Below are 26,624 nucleotides of genomic sequence, written 5' to 3'. Positions count from 1 at the left end.
CCTTTCCTTTCCTTTCCTTTCCTTTCCTTTCCTTTCCTTTCCTTTCCTTTCCTTTCCTTTCCTTTCCTTTCCTTTCCTTTTCTTTTCTTTTCTTTTCTTTTCTTTTCTTTTCTTTTCTTTTTTCTTTTCTCCTTTTGTTTTACTTTACTTCCTTCTTTCCTTCCTTCCTTTTTTCCTTCCTTCCTTCTTTCCTTCCTTCTTTTCTTCCTTCTTTCCTTCATTCTTTCTTTCCTTCTTTCTTTCTTCCTTTCTTTCTCGCTTGCTTGCTTCCTTTCTTGCTTTTATCCCCTCCCCTCCTCCTCTTTTCTTAGCTGTCATCAGAAGGCAATTGTAAAGACATAATTAAGAAGAAGTTTCAAAAATGTATTTTCTTCATTTGATCAGTACTTATTGAGTGACTCTGTTAGTTTTATTCAGTGTTGTATTGGGCTGTTATTATTCTTTCTAGACCCAAACAAACCATAAAACTAAGAAACAGCAAGTCCAGTTTTTTTAACTATCAAAAGAAAAAAAAATCTACTGTCACATAACTTTGCAGTTCTGTAAAAGGAAAAAAAAAGAAAAAGAAAAGATGTATTTATTGCTGCATTTAAATAGATCTGTTAGTGTATAAAATCATTTATGCAAAACACCTACTGTATGCAACAAAACTGTAGTTCGTAGTAGAGAACTAACATGTCTCCTGATAAATTTTCTGTAAACTTCCATGATACCATTTTACTATTTGCTTATTCACTCTGCATTACCTCAATGCAAAAAGCAATACATTTAAAGTCCTTGTAATAGGGTAAGATACACTAAAACCAGCTTTTATTTTATTGTTACAGAAGACAAAAGCATGCAGAAGGTGAAAATACCTCCTTGGAATATGTTTCCTTTAAGCAAGTTAGTTAAGCAAGTCAGTCATCCAAATACACGTTTTTTGTATCTACCTGGATCTAACCCTACTCAGAGGTGTATTTGGCGGTGTGATTTCCTGATCCTGTTCCTGCTTGCAATCAACTGATAAAATGCCTTTTACATCAGTGATTATGAGTTACATTTGCAGACAGGAGTATTATCTATGTCCTGCAAACATCACCATACAAATTCAGGAGAAATCAAATAGGATTATTGTCAGGCTGTCCTTAGCTTCAAAATAACTATCCTGAAGCCAAAGAGAATGTCTGAGAATTTAATCCTGTGCATCGTAATAATTAGACTCATTCAAATGGAAGTCATTCCTGAAGCCTAAAAAAAAAGTACTCAAATGATCAATATATCCACTGGATAGCAAATACCAGTGTGTTGGGTGTTTTTTCAGTCAGGAGCAACAAAAGAAGCATAGTTTTTTAGTAACTTTGAAGATTCCAATTTCTAAATGAATACTCAGGGCATGGTTGTAACTGAAAATTCCATGGGAAAAAAAGAAGTTTTGTAGATGACTTTCCTGCTACAGTTCTGGTTTCAGCCTTCCTAGGCTGGTCAATTAGCTGTCTAAATATAGATTGATTCCACAGAATGGGACCATAGGCCTCATGATCTCTTCTATTCCATAGAAAACAGCCTCTTTTGTCATCAGGATACAAAGGGCTTTGTTCACATTATAATTACTTGTCAATTGTTGAAATCTTTGTGAAGAAAACAGCAAAAAAAGCTGCAGAATTCATAGCCGTTTGCGCTTTGAAGAACAAACCTTTTTATTCTTCATGTACTTATTCTGCAGTTCTGATTTGAACTACGAAAAAACTGTAAACTAGCACCACTGGTACATCACTGGACCTCTCTGTGTGTATATATGGAATTCCCTGTAGCTGTGTCTTGCTTTTCTGTTGATGAGGGTAGAAGGGAGAAAGGAATGTCCCAGTGATGCTTGTATCTGCTCAGCAGAGCCTTCTAATCTTAAACCTGAGATCAGAAGGGCTGTTTGTGTATTGCCTTCCTGCCCAGCGTTGTGTATTTATCCACAGGATTGTTGCACATATTATAATAAGTTCCTTAACCATAAGAGTGTGGTTAAGGCTGGGCACTTTTTCTTTAGTTGCAGTGTTTGAAGACATGAGTGGCTACCTGGGGAGGGTTGTTTTCTCTAATTCAGTAAGCTGGGCAAGTGAATTTGGCATGGTGTCCACTGCTGGCATCTCCTTGCTGTTGGCCAGTTGGTCAGGTCTTCCAAGCTAATGGATGCTTGGGAAAAAACCCTACTTGGGCTGGGTATCCCTGCCTGTCAGGAGCTAATACTTTAACCACTTGTCTGCTGACACACTGGTGTATACATCTTGAAACCTCACTGTTCAAAACAGTTGTCAAAGGGTTAAAATAAGCTCTTTCCCCATCACCCTTAGGCTTGCTTACTGGCACCAGAAGGAGCTGAGGAGGGGGAATGTCAAGCCATGCTTTACTTCAGTTTGGGGTACTGGAGGTGAGGATGGGACACAGATGAAGGAGAATTCGAGTGTTTAAAGCAACCCTGGTTTTAGTGAAGGTCATTATTGCATTTATTATTATTTCTGGTGTTCTTATAGAATACTATTATTTATACTATTTACTCGTGTCACTTCACCCACTTTCCCATCAGCTTTTGCACAGGACAGACCCCTGGCTGCTATTAAATACTGGTACAAAGGCAATGTCTGTTTGGAGGTTTTTTGACTTACGTTTTGCCAGTTTTATATTTGACTCACATAAGCACAGAAACACAGTTTTCTTAGAAGAATGTCATTGTCTACTGGGAGCTCATTCTTCAAGTAACCCATTCAGATTCAATCATCTCCTCACAAGTAGGTATGTCACGGGAAAAAGATTTCTTCAGCTACTCATTTATGCTGTAAGATGTTGGATTTTTTCCATTCTTTTCCTGCCGCATTTAAAGGTGAACTGAGGAACAGAAATTAAAATAGTTAGATATAGATGTATATGCTGAAATTATCTGAGATGCATGTTGGAGCATTATGGAGTGGAGTAGACATCCATCAGAGATAAAGATTGATCACCCTTTTAGGACTGCGTTGCTTTTTTCCCTTCATCTGTGAGATCACCTTGGTACTCCCTGAAAAATACTCAGGAAGGCATCCTTCCAGGAAATCATAAATACTAAAAAAACAGATAAATTTCTGGTGCTTACAAAGTGGCTTGTTAGCATTAACTTCAGCAAGTAAGTAAATACTTCAAGGACTTGTCAAAGAATAGCACAAGTTTCTCTTTGCATTTCTTAGAAGTTAGTTCTGTGTTAAATTCTCCTCAGTTGCTGGTCTTGGGCATATTCAGCACATAGAATGGGTCCAGATTTCTCTTTTGATTTTGGATTTGAAAAACAGCATTTACTTCTGCCTGTATTTTTTGAAGTAAGTCTGTAATCCAAAATTTAGAGCAGGAAAAGTCTTAATGAAGCAATTGTTGCCTAAAATCTGAGAAATAATTCTCTGGACAATTTTGAGATAGAAAAGCAAAAACTTTCTTTAACTGAGGCACTGTAGATGCACAAAATATATTGCGCCCCCTGACAGTATAGGCCTTTACAATTTTATAGTACCATCTAATTACAATACCTGGACATTACCTCATTGGTTACACCCGTCCCCAAAACTGTCCCACCCACTGGACCACCCTTGACACACCTCCTGAATTTCAGTCAGTGGTCTGAAAACAGCCACCCCTTCCTCCAACCCTCATCCTCTTCACTGTGCATGTCCTCCTTGGAACAGCTTCAAGGCCTCTGAGTAGTTTTGTCTTATATCAAGTGGTGTGTGACCCTGTTATGTCTTATTCTGTGTACATTTCTATAGATAAGGTGGTTTTCACCTTGCTGAAATCTTGACAAGAAATGTTAAACAGCATTTTAGGAATCTAATACAAAGGTACTTGGCAAACTAAAAGTAATAGCGAGTTACACTACAATTTTATATAATATAGATTTTAAGGCATAACAATATAGAAGTATACTCTGTAGTGTCTGGTATTTCACCAGACCAGAATAACTAAGGAGCTAGATCTCTGTGGAGGTTTGAGGGACACTTTTCCACTAAGTGGAGTGGAACTTTGTGTGAAGATCCCTGGTGCCTATCAGAATCAGTGAGAGATATTCCAGCAGGCTCTGTGAAGACTGGGTGATTAATTTTTGAAGGTAAATCTCTCAGAGGGGGCAGAGTTTGGCAAGTAGGAGCAGTTTGCTCTGTGAGAGGCTCAGCAGTAGGCTCTGCAGCACACAGCATGCCTTATGCTGCTGCCCAGACGAGGTTGGTAATGGGGGTATGACCCTTCCTCTCATTCTCACCAGCATTTTGAGTGAAGCTTTTTCTTCACCAGTGTCATAATTATATCATTCTCTTTGAGAAACCATTTCCTGTTTGTTCTTCTTCTCTGTTCTAAATTCCTCCGAGAAAAATAACAAGTGGAAGTAGGTCACTCTCACAAAGCTTGTACTGATTTACTACCACAAGTATCATGGGCTTTTTTTTTTCTTTAAATCTCATGTAGTTCACTGTCATTGGCTGAAATCACTGAAAGCTCAAGCACATATATATGCAGAAATGCAATGCAATTGTACTTCTGTGTCCTTCATTAACCAGTAACAGTATAGGTCAATACAGAAAAGAGATGTCGATATTTTGTAAGTTTTAACATATTTCTGGTTTTACAGCATTTCCAAAACAGTAGCCAAGCAGCTGTTGGGACAGAAGGCCTGTTAGGTAGAAGCAGAGGGAAACTTGCAGGGCTGTTTGCAGCAATGTTCTCCTGATAGGGTGGGGAAATAGGATTTATGAAGAAGACTGTGGCTGTAACTGTATAACCGAACAAAAATCCAGAAATTAAGGGAGAGAGAGGCTTGGAGATAATTTTTATTACTATAAAAAATAAATTTTGCTTCTACAGAAAAGTTGGAATGGCATGATGGGTTCCTGCTTCATGACTCTCTTGGCAAACTGGTTTAAAGCTATCTAGTTAACATCTTATGCATAGATCATCTAGGCTCCTAGTCTTTCCTTTTCCTGGAGCCATTCATCCGTATCTAAACTCCTGCCTCTGATGCTATTGCAGTTTGCCTCCCACTGTGCCTGAACGAGTATGGCCCGGCTTTTAATAACTCTGGTACAGTCCACATACTCTCAGTGCTGCTTTTCTAACAGGATAAGATGCTACTACCTGACTGCAAATAGCTGTTCAGCAGCAGTTGCAGAAAGAAGTTGTAGTGTTTTACCTCACAAATCTATCAGCAAGGTAGTCTTAGGTAGTACACTATAGACATGCAAACACTGAGTATGTGTAAATTTAGGGGCCTGCAAAGATAAAAAATGCAAAATCAAAAAGCATTAACATCTAATTAATCTTTAGGTAAGGGGGGGGAAAAGAAAAACTAATAATTTAAAATCAGTGAAGAAAACACAGATCGTGGCAATAAATACTTCCTGAGCATATTTCAACTCCTCTCTAGTTGCAGGAGGAAGGTGCTGCACAGTCCCTGAAATGTGCCACCTCAGCCTGTAACAAAAACCCTGGCACCACCCTGCAGCTCTGAGTGCAGACCACTGGGCATCACCTAGCATCGTCCACTGGGGAAACCAGCTTTGAAAACGGTGTCAGGCCCTGTCAGTGGAGCTTCTGCGTGGTGTCAAACCACATCAGAGCTTGTGGTCACTGCCTGTGGCCTGCCCTGCCCCGCCCTTCCCAGGAAGAGCTTCACAGTGGTTTCACATCAAACTGAGTCCTGATGGATTTCAGCTTCTAGACGCCTACTTTGGTTGGTGGTGGTTGGCCTGTGTTGATGCAACAGTGTATTATTATGTGTTGGCCGTCACTGTTTCCTAGCATAGTTGCCTTTTCTGATCTCCTAAACAAAGAAGACAGGGAGGCGTTTTGTATCTGCTTATGTATAAAACAATAGGAAGCTGTCCAACATTGTGCTGTTACATTAAGTTCTGCATTTGGTGTTTGTTGTTCTGAAGAAGTAAGCCTAAGTGCAGCTGTTTGAAAGAAAAACAAAACAACCCAGCCTCCCTCCCCCAAAGATTTAAGGACAAAAGGAGACAGATTTTTCCATGAATTAGTCACCTTTGTGACCTTTGACAAATTACAGGAGAATCAACTACTGATTCAGCTTACTGTGGCGATCACACACTACTGTATAAATTACTGTACTAATTACCATGTCTTTTTAACAAATGACAACATTCCATTCTGTTATATGTAAATAGCAAGTAATGCAAGGTTAATCTACAAGAAAGAAAAACTAGTTAAAGGCCTGGAAGCAAGTGGAGGGGTGGGAATCCTACAGTTCTGTGTAGGATTTTAGATGGAGAAATAATCTGCTAAACACATGGTAAAATACAGTTACAACACTGTCACAAAGCTGTTTGTGTTAGATCTTAATTATCTTTTACATGATAACAAATTATTCAAGCAATCTAAGAAATTTTCAGACACTTCCAATAACTTTGTAACTCTAAATAGGTTTTCCAAGGGAAATGCTGTGTGGTGTGGTTTATGTGGGTGGCTGTTGGTCAGACATCTCATAATGTCTTTCCAGAAAATCTGCTGACAAATATGAAGTTTTACAGAATGGAGCCAGACAGGTATCAGAGAGTTTGAGTCCCTGTAAATCAGATCAAATAAAATCCTATGTGGATCCTAAACCCCAGTTCCTAATGGAGTCAGTGAATGATTCAAGACCCCATCCTAGAGATGAAAGTCACAGTTCTGATCAAGTCCTCAAGAAGATTTGTGCCCCTTGTACCCGTTCTGTCCACGTGTAGGCAGAAATAACTAGGCAAAGAAGGTATATCTAGGGTTCATGTTGGCAACAGGTTCAATGAGAATGATTGGAATCCTTTTTCTTATATTAAATTAAAAGGTTTCTGACATTTGCAGATGATTTATTTCTTTTGTGGGGGATGCAGCACCTTTTACCTGACATGGCTAGGGATTTATTAGGTTATTAAAGCTATATGCTGATTACCGGTTATTTTCATTGTCCTTGAAAGTGACAGAGAGGGGCAGAACCATGGTGGCATATGAAACCACTTGGATTTTCAGAGATGCAGAAATACAGACAGGGAAGAGACCTGTGCACACTTTATCACAAATGCCATTTCCTTTTTTATTTCTCCTTCTTGTTTTACAGAAAGAGATGACAGCCAGGATGTGTCACTAAAAACTGCCCACTGAAGAAAAGTCCAATTTCCTTCCTACTGCAGAGTTCAAGAATGTGACAGCCCTCATGCACTGAGCCTGCTTGTTAATCCCTGGAAGTTGGGCACAGTTATTTGCTTCCTTCCACTGTCAGTGTTCTTAACCCTGAAGATGCTGCTAAGAACCTCATCTGAACAACATGGATTATTGAGAAAAAGAAAAATCGTATTAGTTCTAGCTCCTGTATTAGGGATAAGAACCTCTTCAACCACAAACAATGGCAGTACTCCTGCTGCTAAAGCTTTATTGAAATTCAGGTCCCTGGGCCGACCTCCAGATTAGTTGTTTGGAAATGAAACTGTATTGTTAGCTGCAATCTTACTTTCTTTTTCCATTGTTTCTTGGTATATGCTTGCTTTTCTAGCTGCAGCAGACTATTAAGATGTTCTGGAATTGAAAAAGACTTAGCCTTTAATGCCCCCCACCCTGCACCAGGCCACCCAGGGCTTGGCCCCCATTCCCAAATGCCAATGAGCCTTGTGTTTCCAGGAAGACAGCCATGTCCCTCAGCTGATCAGTCAGTTTCTGTTTCATTGTGACTTGTAATTGAATGACAATGGGAGAGTTTTCGATCTCAATTACATGAGCAGGAATCCAGATGTAGCTATGCAGTGCTGTGACTGACAGCAAATCTGCTCAGTATCTCTACATTAAAAAGAGCTGTAGTCAGCATTTTCCTGAAGTGCTCTATGAATACACCAATCTGTCATGTAATTTCATAGCCTTCTGTTCCCTTAGAAACAGGATCCTTCTCAATCACCCTAAAGTTTCATCTTTTCAGAGAAAAAGAAATTTAATTTTTGTAACTTGGCGGAAGATAGAGCAAAGGTGAGTAGTATAAAGGGTAGAGCAGGGGGGAATAATTGACAGTCTCTGTTGCACTAAGCAGTGTCCAGCAGTGTGACTTGCTTTCCATTCTGGACTAACATAATTTTTTTTTCCAGAACTCAATCAACTTAATCAATACATGTATGGACAGCCTGGAAGGATCTGTTGCAGTAAATCAAATCTTCTATGCCAAATAGAAGAGGCTTTCTTCTGGAAAAAAAAAAAAAAAAAAAGAAGTGATACTTAACAAAGGGATCACAAGAGAGATACTACTGAATAAATGTGAATCCAGCGGAACACACCTATATATTTTGTGCCTTGTAAGGAATTTTGCACACTTGTGTTATTGTGAAAGATTACTTTTTCTGAGTAAGTGCTGAACCCTGTTGCTGCCTTCTCAACCGAGTTAGGTATGTTTACATCCTCTGAAACAACATCAGAAGAAAATCTCGTGGAATATCCAGTGATGATCGGAACATTTGACACAGAGGGGTAGCAGACACTAAAGAATAGCAGCAAACCTTTTCTAGCTCATGTTGTAGCACATTCTGATTTACTTGCCTGCTTGCTTAAATCTGGGCTTGTAACTATAAGTGATCACATCCTTGCTGGGGAAAAGTGCTTTTGTCTGTGAACATTTAGTGTAGCCATGGTGGAGCTTTCCTGCATCTTTAGAATTATGCAAAAGACTTTATCCTTTGGTTTCAAGGGGATGGACCTAAGTGTTCCTACCTCCTTTGGTTGTCTTTGCAATCAGGTTAATTCTCTTGGGGATTGGAATGTGCACACAGATAACTTCTGGCCTGCTGGCACTTTTGCAAGTTGTAACCAGTTTGTGGAATTCATTGCCACAGCTACTGCTGAGCTCAGTTGCCTCATTTTAAAGAAGATGGAAAATGTTCTATATTTGGAAGATAGCCCACTGGTTCATGTAGATGACAATTGCCTGGAATTACAACTTCAGTTGCATGAGAAAGGGTTTCCTGAACTCCTCCAAAGTGCCTGGGCTGCGATACTGCTCGAGATGGAGCTGTAGCTGACGCAGTGCTCCTGAATTTTGCTGCGGACAGTTGCCATCTGGTGTTCTTATGGCTGGATAGCATGATATTTGAAAGATTAACATGAAGAAGCAAATATGTGAAATTGAAAAACATGGTATTTTATGCATAATTTATGCTCAATTTATTCTTCATTTATTACAGTATTTAGTATATGCTGATTTGAGTCTATTCACTGTAGCTCACTCTGCAAGAAGATTAGGCAGAATTACATTCCCAGTGAATGCAAAAAGACGCTGCTGAAATCCTTTTTTTTTTTTAAGCTGTTTTTCATAAACTCATATGTTTTGTTTTCTTGTACAGCACACTGTATGAGTCAAAGGAGGGAAATGCAGAACTGAACCTTAGAGGATTTGTGTTTGATATGATCAGAATTCCTGTATTGGGAAAATGCCATTATAATGCAGGAACTGAACCAGCTGCAAAGGAGTGCAAAATTTACTTGTTTTGCTGGGTTATTCTACTGGGAAGAACATAGAGTTTGATTCCTCTGAATGGCAGGGTTTGGCCTTAGGAGCATCTCCCAGCAGATGCCTTCCACAGCAGAGTTATTCAACCACCACCTGGCCATCTCAAGCCATGAACCATTTCTTCTAGGACTTGATAACCCAATAAGAATAATGTCTGGACTGTGGCATCACTACATAAAAGTGTCGTATTACCCTTTCCCATAGAAGAGAGAGGGGCAGCATCCTCTTGCATCTTGTGATTCCAGTTTCATCAGTAATTTGCTCAGGACCACAAACAGACAGAATTCTGTTTTGGTTGTTATTTGTCTTTCTTCAAGATCTTGTCATTTTTGTATGTCCCTAATGATTCCAGCGTTCCATATGATTCTGGAATTGGGGAAGGTGGGGGAGAGAAGGGAGAAAGAGGTTATTATTTAGATTCATTGTTTGTTGTAGTTTTTTAATCATCTTTTTTTTCCTTCAACTGGGTTTTGTTCTTCGCGCTTAAAAAGTTGTGGTCTTTTTAGTACTTACCTTTAGAGTTGTGTTAGTGTTAAGCTTTAAGGCACTTATAAGAAGGATCATTTCAGGTGACTGGGACCACACTCATCATTACTTCAGTGTGAAAGGTTCCTGTGATATCAGAATTGCCTTCAGTGGTTAAAGACTTTTAAACTTTCTTTGATTGTCTCTGTAATAAGAGATTTTGTAATGAACTTCTGCTTCACGTGAACATAGGTTAGTGTCACTGTAGTGGCAAATGTAACATGAAAAAAATCTAAACATAACCTCCCTTAGGTTTTATGAAGGATGGAGTCCCAGGGTCTATCAAATAGTGGGATGAAACTAATGTTTTCTATCTAATTTTATAGAAGTTGAGGACTTACAAAACTTAAGAGTTTTCTCCAAGAGCTCAATCTCTAAGCAGCAAAACTTACACCTGACAAGGTATTTGATTCTCTTGACCAATGGATTCAATAAGAACAAGGCAGGGAAAGAGGAGAAAACAGTTAATTTGTAACTCTACAGGGACCTGCAGACAACAGCTCAAGATGTGCAGAAACCTAATGGTGAAACATTGTCCCCAGCGATCACAAATTCCAGATCTGTGCAAAGGATACAGAGAAGGGTACCCTTTGTAATTGAGAAGCCATTATTACCAAGTCTCTATTAACAGCAGACTGAAAGAGTCTTTTAGCACTTTTGTACTTCATGCTGAATAAATTACACATTTTGGAGCCCTCTCACAAAAAGCAATTCCTTCCTGTTGCTTTTTACCTTTTCTGCGTGTTCTTGAGGTCTCAGGGCCGGCCTTCTGCTGTTCAGTGTTCCTTTTGCTTCCCCAAGGACAATGCTGTTACAAAACGTACCTTTCTCACCTCTCTCTGTGCCTCCAGAAGGGCTACCTCTCACTTGTGCCCTCTGAAGAGAGAGGATTAGCAGTGCATTGTCTCTCCAGGAAACCAGAGGCAAAAGAGCAGGAGGTATCTACAAGAGCAGCAAAACAGAAGGCACTATAGAAACATATAAGATATGCTTGCTATTATATGCTCTATGGGCTTTAGAAAGGGGATAACACTGGGGAACCCAGTATAGACAAGTGGTCAGTATTCAGACATTTTTTCATATATATTGTAAGAAATTTTTAATAGAAGACATTTTAAATAATTATGGAGACTATTTCAAGGGCAAAACAAGCCAAATCAGCACTAAGAACCTGGTAGTGGTATACATTTAAATCTAAAATGATCAGAAGTTAATTTTTCATGTATTTTGTGCTAAATAGACAGTGATTTCCAAGGTTTAGCCAAATAAGTTAGCGCTCTTAAAGTTTCTTTTCTGTGTTTTAATAAGTTTTCCTGTTTTAAATGCAGATGTAATTAATATAATTAAAAGTTATAATAATATTCTCCGAGGGAAAAGAAATAAATTACTTGTCAGTCTAATCTTTGTGTCTGTGTATGTACCTGCGTGCATAGATAGATAGATAGATTGATAGGTACCTAAATGTGTGTGTGTGTGTTTGAGTGGGGATATGGATGTGGAAGTATAAGCATATGCAAATGTACCCTCCCTGCTCTTCCCCACACAATAGATTTCTTAATTTTGTTAGTATCTAAGGGAGATGCACCTTTCTAAGAAAGGTTGATTCCTTTTTCTCCTCCATGCATCAGTGCTGTTTGGTGTGTTTAATTTTTTAATTAAATTTTAATGAATTTAAATAATTTTTTTTAATGATGTCATGTGTGTCTTAGGCTCTTTTAGTTCTGTTTGTTGCTAAACAGTGATTGAATTGTGTGGGAAGAGAGACTAACTCTTACGGTCATTGAAAGAAAAGTTTATTTTTCAACCCAGTCATAGCAGATGAAGTGACAGAATACAAATATGAATAAAATAAACATATTCTTGCAGAAGTGTAGTGAAGTTATTTGGGATCTAGCTCTTCAGGAAGAAAAATGTGTTTGGTTTTCATACTGCAAGGTAGAATTCTGTGGCAGGCTTACAGAAGAGTAAGGAGGTGAGCAAGATCCATCACTGCCAGCTCACCAACTTCCTCACAACCCTCGTGTCACCAGTGTGACACCAAGAAAAGTTGACCAAATGTTATGCTAATGAAAACTGGCCACCCTCTTACCAACACCAGTGGGATCAGACCAGGCATGTGGGTGGCCTTTCTTCAGCTAAGCTGGTCTGCTCATTCTTGTCTGTCAGATTTTCGGGCTTGGACAACTCATGGGTTTCATCATGTTCTTCAGCTGATTCCTGATGGGACGCTCCGGGACAGGAGGGATGTGTAAGTAGCACCAAGCCAGTTCAAGGCAAAATTTCATCTTCTAAAAAGAGAACTGAAGAGCCTTTGTTAGAATTTGGCAGCCACTGAAGAAAATTAAGGTCTGATAGGGCAATAGAAACCGTCTCCAGCATATGGACTTAGAGCTCACTGCGTTGCTCTCTTTGGCCTGATTATTGAGACATGCATAAGCATATGTATGTGTATTATTGTGTATAAAGCTACTGTGAACTTAATATGAGTCTGTAATAGAGCTTGAGGGGAGCAGGAATAGGGGTTAAGAATAGCTCTGTAGAGACAGTACCCAGCAAAAGAGCTGATGCTGGAGTTTGGGCGTCTCCCTCTGATGTAGGGAGGATCTGAAGATTAGAGATCCTGGGACTAATGGAGTAACTGGAAAACAGCTGCTGAGGAAAGCTGAGGAATTTGACAAGCTGAAAGAAGCCCAATGGCAGGAGTAGCAGGAAGCTCCACAGGGTAGCATGGCCATGTCTGTACACCAGAGGGCTGTGCCGCATTCCGAGGGCCCTCAATAGTTTGGAGAATAATGCCAAGAGGAACTTCATGAAGTTGAATACAGGGAATTGCAAAGTCCTGCAATTGAAGGGTGCAGACCAGCCTGTATATGTAGAGGAGTGCATTTTCCCAGCTGGAACGCAGTTTGGCAGGGAAGGATCCTGGGGGGCCGGTGAACACTAAACTGACCAAGACCCAGTAATCTGCCCTCATAACAAATATGGTAAGTAGCCTCTTGGTCTGCATTAGGAGAAGTGTTGCTGGCAGGTCAAGGGCTCGTCTTTCTTCTGTGTCCCTGGTAGGACATGCCTGGAGTGCTGGGTCCAGTCCAGGGCTCATCAGTGCAAGAGACTGTACAGACTGGAGGAAGTGCTGAAAAGGGACACGAGGGTGATGAATGGACTAGGGCATCTCTCACATGAGGAGAAACTTGGAGAAGGCCCATGGGGAACGTTATCCCTGTGTATAAACATTTGATGAAGTGAGTGAAGAAGACAGGCTCGTCTTGGTGGTGTACAATGACAGAAGCAATGGACACAAAGTACAGGAAACCCCTATTAACCATAAGAAAAACCTGTTCAAAGTGACCCTGCTCTCAGTGTGGCACCGGGCTAGCAACTGCCAGCAGTGCCTGCAGTCCAGTGGTGTGCTGAGCCTGTGATCACCACAGCATGTGTAGGCTCTTCAGCAGTGATAAGGCCCTTTAGTCTGCCTTTGTCAATTTCCCTGTCCAGGCCAGCAGAGACCTATTCTGTCAAGGGAAAATAGCTGCAGGGAAAGAGGTGCATCCAACTTTGTTGCATGCCTCCCTCCTTTTCCCTAGCCTGATTCTATACAGCAGTGAAAGTTGAACAGCAAGTGGAAGGCACTTCCCTGTGTCAGCTGAGAAGCAAAGGAGCAGAGCGGGGCGGGAAACTGGATATTGCATCCCGCACACCTTGCTGCTCTGGAGAAGTTGTCTCAGCTGTGTCATTGCCACTGTAAGAGGGATGATTTTTTTTTCCTGCTGCTGCACAATATGATGGCAAAGCACAGTTCAGCCTCTGGTTCTATTCCAAACTACTCCTCACAGTCCTCAGAGATGGCACAAAGTAAAAGTGAGGCAAACCCAGCCCCCTTTTCATGGGGTGAAAAACAAACAGATCTTACTGATTAAAAAAAACCCCAGATCTGACATAGAACAGATGGCCCTCATGGTTTGAGACCTTGGGTTATATTTAATATGTCACAGCAATTAGAGCATTTCAAGTGAACTGACAGGTCACCTGCAGGTGGCACCTGCCTGGTGCATACATTTTGGTAAGTGGAGGCATCCTGGCACAGTAAAAGCCACACATGACTCACACCTCTAAAAACCATAGTGTGGGTAATTACTAACCATTTACTAATAAATATGGCACTGAGGGTAGCAGTAGTTAGGAGATGATGTGCACGAACAGTAATGGTCTCTTGATGGAAGCCAAATTGTATCACTTTCTACCAGTCAAATGGTAAAAAACCCCACAACAACACAAAACCAAAAATAGACCATTCTGATATTTGACATTTATAACTTTTCAGCAGGAATTGTGTCACAGAGTACTCCTAGAGCACCACAGAATCTTGTAGGCTAGTCAGCTCTGTAAATCAGGACACTTTTTTTTTAGTTCAGGGTTAAGCACTTATGTTACTTTCTGACTTAAAACGAGCAAATGTCACCAGCTGGCAGCACTCATAGGTGTCATTGCTGTTCATAGCAAGGGACTGACTTCTAAAAAGTCATTCCTTTCACCAAGTGAAGGAAGGAGTTTGCTGAGCACACCTGCCTTTATGTGAATGGAGCAGCAAAACAGCAAAGTGACTGGGAACGCACTGAGCTAAGTCATCCTTTATGGCTTGTAGCTTGTGCTGTCATTTTAGATGAGTCGTCAAACAATTTTTTTCCTACACAGTGGCATCAGTGTTCAGGAGGCAAAAAGGAGGAAAAAGGCAACCAGCAGATGCAGTGATACAGTAACAGAATTCTGGCCCAGGTTTGGAAGTCCTTGGTCTGAAGGCAGATCATCTGTGAGTAATTATCCAAGTTTTGTGCCACCGTGTTGCACTGGAGTGCATTCCACTCACAGTCCTTGCAGGCTCTTCTGGCTCAAGGTGTAAAAATCAGATGTTTCCACCAACTGTTCTGTTCTGCTCCCGCCAGACAAGTGCTTAGTGAACTAAATGCATGTGCACTTTATGCTATGTTAACAGAATACAGAAAATTAATCCACCACCTGTTTTGACTTTCTGACACTTTATCTTAGCAAATGATCAGAGAAATAAACTAACAGTGCAACCTAAAACACTCTCACTATTACCCAGAGTTTCAGTGGCACACACAGGTAAGACCTACTCAGCTAAGCCCAAGAATTGTCACCTGACCTCCCAGTTGCCATCAGAGCAGCCATACCAAGACTATGGCAAATTAATCTGCAGTATTAATTAATATGCAAGTAGGCAAATTAATCTGCCCACTTGCTTGGCTAATTTTTAAGGAGCTATGGCATGATCAAATGTGAGGAGAGAAATAGTGTGTACCAGTTGAAAAACACATCAAAGGTAACCCCCCTAAATCCTAATAATCTGATATATTGCTTTTATCCTTCTCAAAGAATGTGCTATGTGGTACCTAAACGGGACCTACAAGAAAGATAGAGAGGGACTTTTGACAAGGCCATGTAGTGATAGGACGAGGAATAATATCTGTTGGGGTTCCCATCCCAAACAACCTGAATTCTCCTGGCAGAAAAGCAGGAACTGTGATAAAAGCGCTACCTTTATCTGACACAGAATTTTGTTGCTATTAGTCAGCATTCCACAAGCTGATTTCATTCAATGGGCATCAGGAATCATACTTCATGAGAGCCCACCGGAAAAAACAATTCCAAAATGTAAAATACAGCGGAGAAAAATTAACAAAACAATTAAACAGCCTGAGGGGTTTACTCTTCAGGCCTGGAGTGCAATGTAAAAGGTCAGCCTATTCTGCTTCTCATGACACTGCCGCTTCAGGTGCTGGAAACACACTGTTTTAAGTTTGTTATTTCTGATTTGTGTGCTCTTGCATTTCCACAAGTTGTCATGATCCCAACTGGTCTCTGAAAAGTAATCAAATACTGGAATAGGAACAAAAGAAACCTCAAAACTCACACCTAAGATCAAGCTAATGTCTGAAAATCTGACCTCTGTAAAACAAGTGGTGTAAAGCCTTACTGAAGCAACTCACTCATTCACAGACTGGAATAACAAGTGAGACTGAACTCTATCGCCATTTCCTGTTCTTAGTTTGAAGGTGCTTTTGCAGGATTCAAAGTAGGCCTAATGCATTCATTCAAAACAATTGCTCTAACATGTTGGACTATTCCCTGGGTCTGTGGCCCAGCCAGAGTGTCATTATTAGATCCAGCTAGGATGGGTCATATTCAGAAGGATGAAAAAAGCTTCTCCTTTTCTCAAAAAGAAAGAGAGATACAGAGTAGAGAAACATTCATCTCAAGTGAGTGAAAGAGAAAACTATTTCTTTGAAACAATAAAAGAATAAAAAACTATAAAGAAAGATATGGTATTTAACTTTTCCTAGTGAAACAGCTGGAAACCATTAGCTCTTACTTTTTTTTTTTTTCCCAAGTACAAACTCCAAAATAGTTTTTTTTTTAAACTCTTCTAATTGCTATATGAAAGTAAAAATATCAGCTGTTGCCCATGTACTTTTATATTTAAATGAAGTTAAATCAGAATGTCTCTTCTATAGTTGTTTCTATTGTCCAGACTTCAAGCAATTTAGATTGGGGTTTGTGGGTTTTTTTTGGTTGTTCGGGGGTTTTTTTGGTTGATTTGCTTTTCTTTTAGTTTTTTTTTAAGTGTCTGTGATGCATTGCCTCTAACCTTCTATTCTGAGCCTAGGGTGATGTAAAAAACATGAGGAAATGTCCAAATCCTTTTGTCTGGTTCCTTCTGTAGGCTAAAGCTACTAGGCCTTTTTCTTGGATGTCAAACTCAGGTCTGTACAAGTGAATTATTGAAATTCTGCTCAGAGTAAAGCTAAAGGAATCATCGTGCTAGAGATGGCACTGGAGCTGCCAGTGCTTAAGGTTGCTGTGTAATCACTACATATCTTTTTAGTTCTGAGGTAGAAACAACTGTATTTTCTTTCAAAGTGAAATGCAACATGCTCTGTTTGTAGGCTTTAGCTAAAAATCTAATTCTGAAATTGATGGGCAGAATGAAATTTCTGATCAGAAATTATTTCATAGATTTGTAGTAAGTGCCTCACATTTTATTCTCTTCTGGGTTTTGATTCATTCTTTGTTTTGGGGGGAGGTTGGGTTGGGGGGGGGTTTTGTATGTTTTGGGGGGGATTTTTTGTTTGTGCCTCCTCTAGTACTTGTTTTGTGAAAAATCTTAGAAAATTATGTCATTTGTCCCACGGAGATCCTCCACAGGCAGAAGGTACTATCAGGTCATGTGAACACTCAACTGGCCCTGTTCTGGAGCACTTAATGAGGATAGAGAGAGGGAGATGTAATCCTAAGCAGAATATTTATTTATATGTGGAACATAATGTATTTTCAAAGACCATGACAGGAAATTAACAAGATAGATCTCATTAACTTTGTTCCTGTAGCAATGCTTATTCATTAAGATGTCAGGCAGTATAATTAATTCTTGAAAAATGAAAATGGAAGAGAATTGCTGATCTATGGTAAAAGGAGAAAAGCAACTAATAAGACAAGTAGGTTCTTGTAGATCAATTGCAAGACAGCTAAGAACAAGTATCCTGAAATTAAACCTTTTATAGATTATCTGTATAATACAGATGTACATATATCTCTTAATTTTCTCTGTATGGAAGCAAAATACATGCATAACCAATCTGGATAATTTCAGTGTCATGTTGTGGCTTGTCTAGGCTTTTTCCGCAGCCTCTCATTTACCATGTGTCCAGTTCTGCTAATTCAACCTCTCAGCTCAAAATCACATTTACTCATGTCTTATAGTACAATCTGCCTGGTAGCTCTTAACGTTGCTTTATATTCCTGTTCATGAATTAGTCAATCGATCACTTCTAGAATGCTTTAAATAAGTGTCACCACACTAGGCTTCATCTTCCCTTGAATTCTCTGGGGACAGGTCTGTGCACTGCCTGGAATGTGTAGGGAATAACTGCATGCCAGTTATTTCTGTGTTATTCCTCTCCCCTGGAATGAGAGATTTATCACTTGAATATGGTCTGCCCCAGTCAGAGGCTGAACCTTTCTTTGTCTCCAGAGAGAGATGCACTCACCTCTTAAAAAGACGTGTTACGTTTTACACCAAAAAAGGTTCAAGTGAGGACTGTAAGATCTATCAGTTTCACTGAGTCAAAAGCCATTTAACTGAACTGCCAAGGGCTGCAGACTGGATCAGTATGTGCCACACCAGAAATGCTCTCCCTTCTCACCTTTGGATTATTCAACTTCAGAATCCTTGCTCATGAATGTAATGTGAATCAACTGTAATTCAGCTAATGAAAGTGCTGATTAAATAAATATTTACAATCTATGGATTTCTATTGTCCTACTATAATTATACTTTTCTCAGTCTCTGAGGTTTATTCATATTTTTGTTCTGCAACACTCCTTTCTCTCAGTGTGCATTTTTTTAATTTACCTTTTAAAAACCTGGGATCGTTCTGTAGGCAGCAGAGGGAGCTATATCATCTACTTATGTGAGCCTTTGGCTCTTCGGATCTTCTCTGATTACTCTTTTTTCACTTCATCTAAGCTAGAAAGATTCTTGTGCCTTAAAATTTCTTTAAAAGGTTCTGGCATAGTGGCAGTCACATAGTTAGTTTGAGAAACTATTGCAGATTAGGAATAGGTTACCTTTCCCAGGTTTTTCATTTAAACCATGCCAAATATTAGTACAAGTTCTACACTCTGCATTACCTTAACAAAAAATACTGCGTTTTGAAATGATGTCTTTGGAGTTTACACAAAAACCTTGCAATCAGAAGCATGTTTGGAACAGTTGTATCTTACAGTCAAGCAAGAATAAAGGTGAAGTCTGAAAGTTATGTGGATTCCTATGCTTGTAGATGGAATCTCAGGATGCGTGTTACAATAAGACTCTTCAGTAGGAGAGGGCTTCTTTTCAATTTTTTTTAATAGAATCTATTACAAATTACAGCACCCTCTCCCCTGGACTACACTCAGCAGATTTTAAGGGCAGGAAATTGCATGGGAGCAGAGCTGTTTAGTCCTTCTGGAGCTCCATTTGGAACACTAAAAAATAATGGTATTAAGTCAGTGTCCTCTTTCCTCCAGTGTGATTTGTGTGATCTTCTCAGAGAGGCTGACTTCTGATTGCCTCTGACCACTGAAGACAGCTCTCAGTGTGATGGTGTCACCATATCCCACCTTTGAAAGCACATCCCACTTCTCACAACTAAGAAGAGCAGGCATAAAGACCAGGATAATCTCTTGTACAAATAATTATCAAGCTTACATTTTGCTAGATATTAACAAATTTTTAAAAAAATAAGGAAGGAGATACTTCTTCCTTTCATTATTTTTTAGTCAAATGAAGTTTTCCCTCAGAGAGCTGAGTAAGACCATTCCCTTCCACCATTGTAGCACTACAGTTTGGCTTGTTCTGCTTGTGTCAGGTGCAAAAGCACATGGGAGGCAAAAGTATGTAGAATTTGTCCAGAATCTCCTGCAACCCCACAACATAAAGTTAGAATATAACAACCATCCAACACTCTCAGCCATTTCTCTGCCTGGCTCTGACTTAGTTTCACTCTTTCACAAGGGGAAGGGGAAAAAAAATATTCTTTCCCAAGGTAAACCACGAAAAACCTGTTGGTTTCCTAACCATTGCAACCATTATCTTACACTCCAGACTTAAGAGTGGAACCTTGTTTTCAAAGCATATATAAATTTTTGTGCTTACTGAGGGATATTCTGCTCGATATGCTGTACCATGAAGGCTGCAAGTCAGAGTGATGTGGGAGCTCGATGCAGGAGAAGACTCGTGAATGTCAGTGCATGTACACAGTTGTTGGAAATACGATGTATTTAGAAACAGAATGTCATATGACCGTTGAATTCTTAATTAAATGATGGTAACATTCTAAAAAAAGGGAATACTATTGCTTTATAATTTAATAAGCTGGGTTTAGTCACTTGTTGCAGGAAACATGCTTTGCAGTCTGTCAAATCATCAGCACATACAGGTTTTTTTAAGAAACACATATTTGACTCGAAAGTTATTAACTATTCATTTTCTGGATTTTTCCTAAGTATCACTACCTGGAGATTGTATGGAAGAGAAGAAGATGATGAGAATAAAAAACCCACCAATGTCCCAGCTTTGCTTCTCTAAATTGGAGCCTGTTGATAGTACATTCCTTGCCCACAAAAGCAAACATGTTGGTGGCAGAATTTTAAACTAACAACAAAGACAAATAGGGACTCAGTTATCACAGTGCTCAGCATAAGAGGACTTATGCTGACTCATTCCACCCAAAATGGTGTTTGTTTCTGAAACATGACTAATGTGCTACTTCCAAGTCTGCTGCCAAGGATAGCAATAAAATCTTTGTCATGCAACTTCCTGCCTGAAAGTGATCCACTTTGTATCAAAGGGAGGGTTTTTTTCTATTTTGACAAACCCTCATTTGTCATCTGGATGGAGAGAACATATCCACTGCAGCAGCAGGTATTCTGTCTGTGCTTTCAGGGGATAATCTGTAACAACTGACATTTTGCTTTTGAAAGCCCAGATGCCTTCATTTAGAAAGATACTGCTCCAATAGTGTTGAAGCAGCAAGCTCTTTCTCTTGACAACACCATTTTCTGCTGTTACTCACAATTCCACTAGAAAGTGAATCTTTTAGAGCCATTTCCTTTCTTGTGCGATGAAATTGGTCATTAATTTTCATCCTCATGTTTCTTTTTTGTCCCTCAGTGCCTGCAAGCCCTGGACTTCCCTCATTCAAACCAAGCGATGCACAGAGACCTTGAAAGCACTAACATTCTTCTTGGAATGGATGGATTTATCAAAATGGGTGGTTATTGTTGGTCTGGCACAGCATTCAGGGAATGCAATGTGGAGCTGTGTAAGACTGCCAGTTAGCCAAAAATAGTGATTGTGTGAGTGCAGGGACCCCTGCTGCAAGCTGAGAGCAGAGCTGCAGTGTGCAGAAGGGTATCATGAGGAACAAGGTATCAAGAGTGGCCTTGGTTTGTGTGTGTCCCTTCCAGAGGCATGGAGTTACCATCTAAAGCTTTAAGTAAATAGAAATGACCAGTTCCATATTTCCTTGGCTAAAGCCCTGAGAAAACAGAGCATGGCCACTTCTCCAGTGAGATCCAACATCATGCTCTCAGCCTGGGGGGAGAATGCTTTTGCTTGGTTTCCTAATTCTAGCTGGCTTTAACGATGTTTGTTTTTCTCTTCAGATGATTTTGGCCTCTGTGCTCACGTCACTCCTGAGCAGAGCAAACGGAGCTTGGTGGTTGGGGCTCTTTACTGGATAACACCAGAATATGCAACAAAAGAAGTATATGGTCCCCAAGTGGACACCTGGTCACTTGGCACTGTGGGAATAGAAATGGTGGAAGGAGAACCTCCATATTTAAGGAAACCCATTTCATGGTAAGGTGCAAATACCCTCAGAACCAGTGTCTTTCTAATTTGTCCCATGTTCTGTCTCCCATTATACAAAATCCAAATCATGTCATCTTGAACTAGTTCCACCAAGGTCCACTTCTAAAAATGTCCCTGGAGCACATCATCTTTTGCTGTAGCTTTGGTTCCATCAGTAGGAGAACCTCAGAAGAGAAGTGACATGCTGCTAGCTGAGAAATGTGCCATTTTGGCCTTAAGCGATACTTGAAATGTCTCATGCTTTTTGAACTCTCTTTGAGCTCTGTCTCTAAATGACAAGAATTTTTCAGTAGCAAATAGCTCCCATTTTTGATGGGACTTGCCCATTTTGGCCCAATGGTTTCCTCCACCAGCACCTACCAGGTTGTCCCACATTCTATTTAAACTGTTTTTTCTTGCTTTCTTTACATCCATTATTCCCAGTCGTCTGCAGCCCATAGATGTGTCCAGAGAAGCTCCCAGAGATGCATCCCAGGCCCAAAATACTTGTTTGAGATGTCACAGCACTGCAGCAGCAGGATGTTGTGTGTACAGTACCTTTGTTCCTTGGCTTTTCCCACTTTTTTTTTCCCATATTCAACCTAAATTTTCATTATAGGAAGGAAGGAATTAACTACTATACCTTTCATACGGTGGTAACAAACATGAAGGTTATTTCGTGAAGGTTATTTCACATACTTCACTCCATAGGGATTAGGATCTAAATCACTAGAAATGCTTCAAGTAGCAGTTATTCACCCCTGATGAAGATCCTGGTGGTATGTGAGTCTGCTGTGGGTATTGAATGTCGTGAGTAACTCTGTTGGTGGCTATGTGAAGTAGGACTATAATATATGGGGCTTTAAAAGGATCTAAACCTTTTTTGAACTCTGTTCCTTGTGCAATCCACAGACCATTTCTGGACACAGGAGGAGCACATGCAGCATGAACCACCCCTCAGAAAACACACATCTTTCACACATACCCAGGCTTCTGTGGCCATACATACCACACACCAGAAAGGGGAACTTGATACTCACCTTTATTTTGGTGCGTCTTATAAAATCCTCACTGGCATGATCTTTTTCCCAGCGTTTTCCCAAAATGCTTCTGTTTCTTCTTCAATGGTAGGACCGAAATGTGCTTTCTAGTCCAGGAAGTGAAATCACAAAACCATAGACTGTGCTTATTCACATCCATTTAACACAGAGGATTTATCAGGGTGATGGGTAAACTGGAGGAGTGAAGAGTATGTATGGCGAGAGATTTGTGGGCAGTCAGCGCTGCTGGCACAAAAAAATGGATCCTGAGAAACCCCCCTCCCCTCTTCATTTAACAAAGGTCATGGAGATCACTCCTGAGCTATCTGAGCTGTTAAGCAAGTGTGTGTACCTGGAAAGATTGGCAGTTCTTAAATTAAAGACCTTTCCATGACTTTTCCAATATCTTTATTTCTGAGGCCCAGAGTCAGTAAATACTGCTGGTCAGGCAGAGATTCAGCCCTCTCTGGCAACAGGTGAATTCCATGAGGATCTGGAACAGGGAAAGGAAAATAGTTTCCGCTGTCGCATTTCAACTGTAAGAGAAGTTACTCTTTTGGAGGGGGAAAAGAAAAAAAAGAAGTATAAGGAGTGAAATGTACAAAGCTTACCAAAACAAAACTGATCAAACCAAACCATGCAGCTCCAACCAGGAATTGAACTTCCAGTCCTCTATGGTGTTCAGTCAGGTTTTGAATATCTCTAAGGCTGGAGACTCTAAAATTTCTGGGAAATGTCTTCAATATCTTGACCTCACGTCTTCCTAGATTTCCATTTATTCCCACTGCTTCTCATCCTGCCACTGGATCCTACTGGGAAGACTCTGCTTCCATCTGCCTTATTTCCTTCCACCAGTTATTTATACATTTTGATGAAATGTATGTAATAGCCAACATTCTGTATTTTAGTTTCAGCAAATGCCTTGGTTAGCAGAGAGGGGCACAGTTTGACTTTGAAGTTGTGTCAGGTACAGGCTGTCCACAGAGAAGTAAGAATTAAATATCCCTGCCATTTAAGACCAGACGTGTGCTTCCTTTTGGGTAACTGAGGGCTGGAAGAAGTGCAGCTATTGAATAGATTAGCTAAATTCAGGCATCCTCAAGAGTAGCTATACCTCACTTTTCATCCAGAGTAAAGAGGGTTCTGATGTATTAGGCTGTGGAAGGCATGGGAGGCAGAACTTACAACCTGCTAATGGTTAACTGAAAACCTTTATATACCACCTACTCTCATAAATTGGGCTTTCCAGCACTGAATAACAGATGGTAAGGTCTGGCTCTTTAACCTGGGGTACCCAGTGCATGCTGCAAGTGTAGAAGCAATTTGTTTATTTGAGACTCCAACTACTGTCAAATGGATGTGTCCAATAGAACTAATGGATGTCTCTAATAGTTTCTATTACTTCTAATGTACTTCTGTGATGTATAGACTGAATAGAGACATCTGAAACTGCATTTGATTTTTTTGTGTGAGTTTTTTAAAATAGTAGCTAAAAAATATTACAGCAGATTAGAAAGTTAATACATGCCACAGTGTTAAATGAAGAATGCTTATAAGGGCACTTCAGTGCCCTTCAGGTAAATTACAGTGAGACCTGGGCACTTGAAATGCAGACAGTATTAAAACCTGTTCAGCTGATGAATGACTCTCTGATTCTTTACTTATGTGACATCTTGGTCCATATAAAAATTTGCCACAGAAGAGGAAGTTCACATCAAGTGGTAGAACAGTCAGTTGTGTCTGCTTATTGTGTGAGACAACAAGCTGTTTGGACCTGTGAAAAATTCTGTTCATAAAGTGGAGCAGTTCCAGCAGAAGTTGATAGCAGCTTCGCCTGGAAGTATAGAAAACACCCTTTGAAAATCCATTCTTATTCACCTCACTGATCCGTAAGAACCCAGTTGGACTGCAAAATGCAATGCCCATGCTTCAAAAAAGATGAAAAAAATTGGCCAAGGAGTCTTTTATGAAAAATATGTATTTGAATTTGTTTCTCTTTTTTGTTTTGGAGTTGTCCCCCAGTCCAGTGAATCTGTGCACTCTGTAAATGCGAAAGAAGAGTTCAGACCCTAGGTTCTAAGGCAGAGTTGGTTTATTTCAGCTTGGGCTGGGTGCCACTGGAGTGGGACCCTGAACAGAGAAATCCCTGGGCCTTTACACCCTTACAGTCTGTGCACATGATTTTCACACACTCTTCAAGTGCCCCGCACGTGCCTCTTGGTGCAATGGTGATTTATGGTCCAGGGTCTTCTTATATCTCACTGGATTCTTTCTCCATTTCCATGTGCCAGTAACTGCTCTTATCTTCCATCTTGGGGTAGCCTTGGGGCCCTCCAGGGTCTCAACCCTTATCTGAAGATAACCAGTCTTTCTCCATTTCCTCCCCTGCTTAGCAATTCCTGCTAACGAACAGAGTTCATTTAAAGTTCACCTACACTAAGTTTTGAGCAGGGCCCACTCATGCTGAACTGTAAGCAAGTTACAATTAAACTTAAACCTACACAATTAATATCTAATATTCTATAAGTAAACTTGTTTTAATCCCCAACAATATACTCCTAGTTAATGCCTAGCACCAGTGCAAGTTCTGCCTGTCTCATGGCCACACGAGTCATCTCTGCACCCTTGTTTGTTGACCTATTCACTTTTATTAAGGCTCTTGGTGCTTCCATTTGAGTCAGCCTGGTGTATGTTGGTACTGTTACTCTATACTCTGCTGTGATAAACCTGTATTGTAACCAGTCACACATCCATCCACAAAGCAAGTATCTGAAGGGGAAATCTTTTACTCTTTCAAGCATCTTTCTTCAAGTCTTAGGGAGGACCTGATCCACTCAGCTGAGAAGTTACTGTGGTCTGATGGTCAGTTATAAGCTGGTGAGTCATAAGGGGATGAGGGGATGATAAGTGCAAAACATGAGGTTAGCTGATATGTGAAATTTGGATAGGATGAGTCCACTGAATCCCTCTTGCTCGACTTGACACCAGAAGCTCAGTACAATCAAGCCTCTGTTTGTCTTACCTAAGGATGAGAGGCCTTTCTGGCAGGTCAAATATCACTGTTTTGAAGCATTTTACTAAGATATTTTTAAGAGGCCATACCATACTACAGATTGCATAAGGGGGTAAAATAAGCAAAAGTAAGTAAGCCCTGCTTGAATATAGTAGGTAGTGATTTATAATTTTTCAGTGAAATTATTACATGAAATACAAATTGAATGTCTCAGATATATCCAAGCCAGTTGTAAAAATGGGGTTGACAATATGTAGTATTCTCCTCAGTCCTATGCTTCATGAAAGTTGCTGCATGGCATTAAACAATTCAAAATACATGTATATTTTGCATATGGGCAAAAACTGACCATCAAACTGGACAATGAAAGAGCAATAGCATGCCTTGTATCGTACAGGTGTGAATAGAATTTTTGAAGTAGATTATTTCTACTAGCCGACTTTTGCATTCAAACAGGAGTCTGTCTTAATTATCCTTGGTGAGCACAATGGATTACAACTTTCATTGTTGCACTGAGCTTAGCAGTTTCGTTTGAAACACAATGAAATGAAATGGAACACTGCAATAAGTTACCGCTTTGCTATCAGTAGCTCTTGGAAAATATAAAAAAAATCTAAGATGGCAATACCTAATGCATTACAATATGTATGTAGACACTATATCTACATAATTAGGAAAAAAGAAAACCCTGCATATGAAATGAAAGATTTCATTATTTCAGTCTATTCCTGCTCTGAACAGTATATACACTTCTACAGCCTGTGAAGGCAGAGGTTACTGTGTGATATACACATACAAAACTGTAGCAAAACAGTATTGATGTCTTATATACAGTTAGAAATATACACAGTTCTACACAGCACATCACATTTTGGGCTCCAGCAGATTGAATTTTGGTTTTCTTCAATACATCACTGATGAATGAAGATTTGTCCCCTCTTAAGCAGCTTCTTCAGCGGAGCAGTCAATGCCTGCATAAGTAAACTTCTCATATAGGGTAGTATTCACATATGTCTGGGAAGGAAATAAAGAGAAAAAGCGTGATGCAAGGTGCATTACCTCAAGAAACCTCAATAATATTGAAATTATTCATGGCCTAATTATTTTCTATGGATT

At 39.9% G+C, this 26,624-nt stretch overlaps 2 protein-coding genes and 2 long non-coding RNA genes across 5 annotated transcripts in view; 2 read left to right on the top strand and 2 right to left on the bottom strand.

Annotated features, from left to right (window-relative positions):
• Window positions 1-7,778, top strand: part of MOB3B (MOB kinase activator 3B) — a 78,930-nt gene extending 71,152 nt beyond the window's left edge. For both annotated transcript variants that reach the window (XM_027881015.1, XM_027881014.1), the window contains one exon: window positions 7,097-7,778. In XM_027881015.1, coding sequence (XP_027736816.1) covers window positions 7,097-7,126 — 30 coding nt within the window. In that variant the 3' untranslated portion in view covers window positions 7,127-7,778. The remainder of the gene's footprint in view (window positions 1-7,096) is intronic.
• LOC114056116 overlaps window positions 1-12,316 on the bottom strand; it is a 15,498-nt gene extending 3,182 nt beyond the window's left edge. The window contains exons 1-3 of the long non-coding RNA XR_003570916.1: window positions 12,305-12,316; window positions 8,538-8,540; window positions 1,757-1,761 (exon numbers count right to left, since the gene is read on the bottom strand). This is a non-coding gene — a long non-coding RNA (uncharacterized LOC114056116). The remainder of the gene's footprint in view (window positions 1-1,756; window positions 1,762-8,537; window positions 8,541-12,304) is intronic.
• Window positions 7,784-11,622, top strand: LOC114056115. The gene is made up of 3 exons (XR_003570915.1): window positions 7,784-7,992; window positions 8,109-9,147; window positions 9,354-11,622. It is a non-coding gene; the product is annotated as an uncharacterized LOC114056115 (long non-coding RNA).
• A 12,257-nt stretch (window positions 12,317-24,573) lies between the features above and the next one.
• TEK (TEK receptor tyrosine kinase) overlaps window positions 24,574-26,624 on the bottom strand; it is a 37,345-nt gene continuing 35,294 nt past the window's right edge. The window contains exon 23 of the mRNA XM_027881013.1: window positions 24,574-26,522. Coding sequence (XP_027736814.1) covers window positions 26,448-26,522 — 75 coding nt within the window. The 3' untranslated portion in view covers window positions 24,574-26,447. The remainder of the gene's footprint in view (window positions 26,523-26,624) is intronic.

The sequence above is a fragment of the Empidonax traillii genome, unplaced genomic scaffold (genome assembly GCF_003031625.1).
Source record: "Empidonax traillii isolate 1590-97213 ecotype Southwest subspecies unplaced genomic scaffold, ASM303162v1 scaffold82:size1209730, whole genome shotgun sequence".
Taxonomy (NCBI): Eukaryota; Metazoa; Chordata; class Aves; order Passeriformes; family Tyrannidae; genus Empidonax; species Empidonax traillii.
The sequence above is the reverse complement of the archived record's forward strand: the minus strand, read 5'-3'. Positions and strand labels throughout refer to the sequence as shown.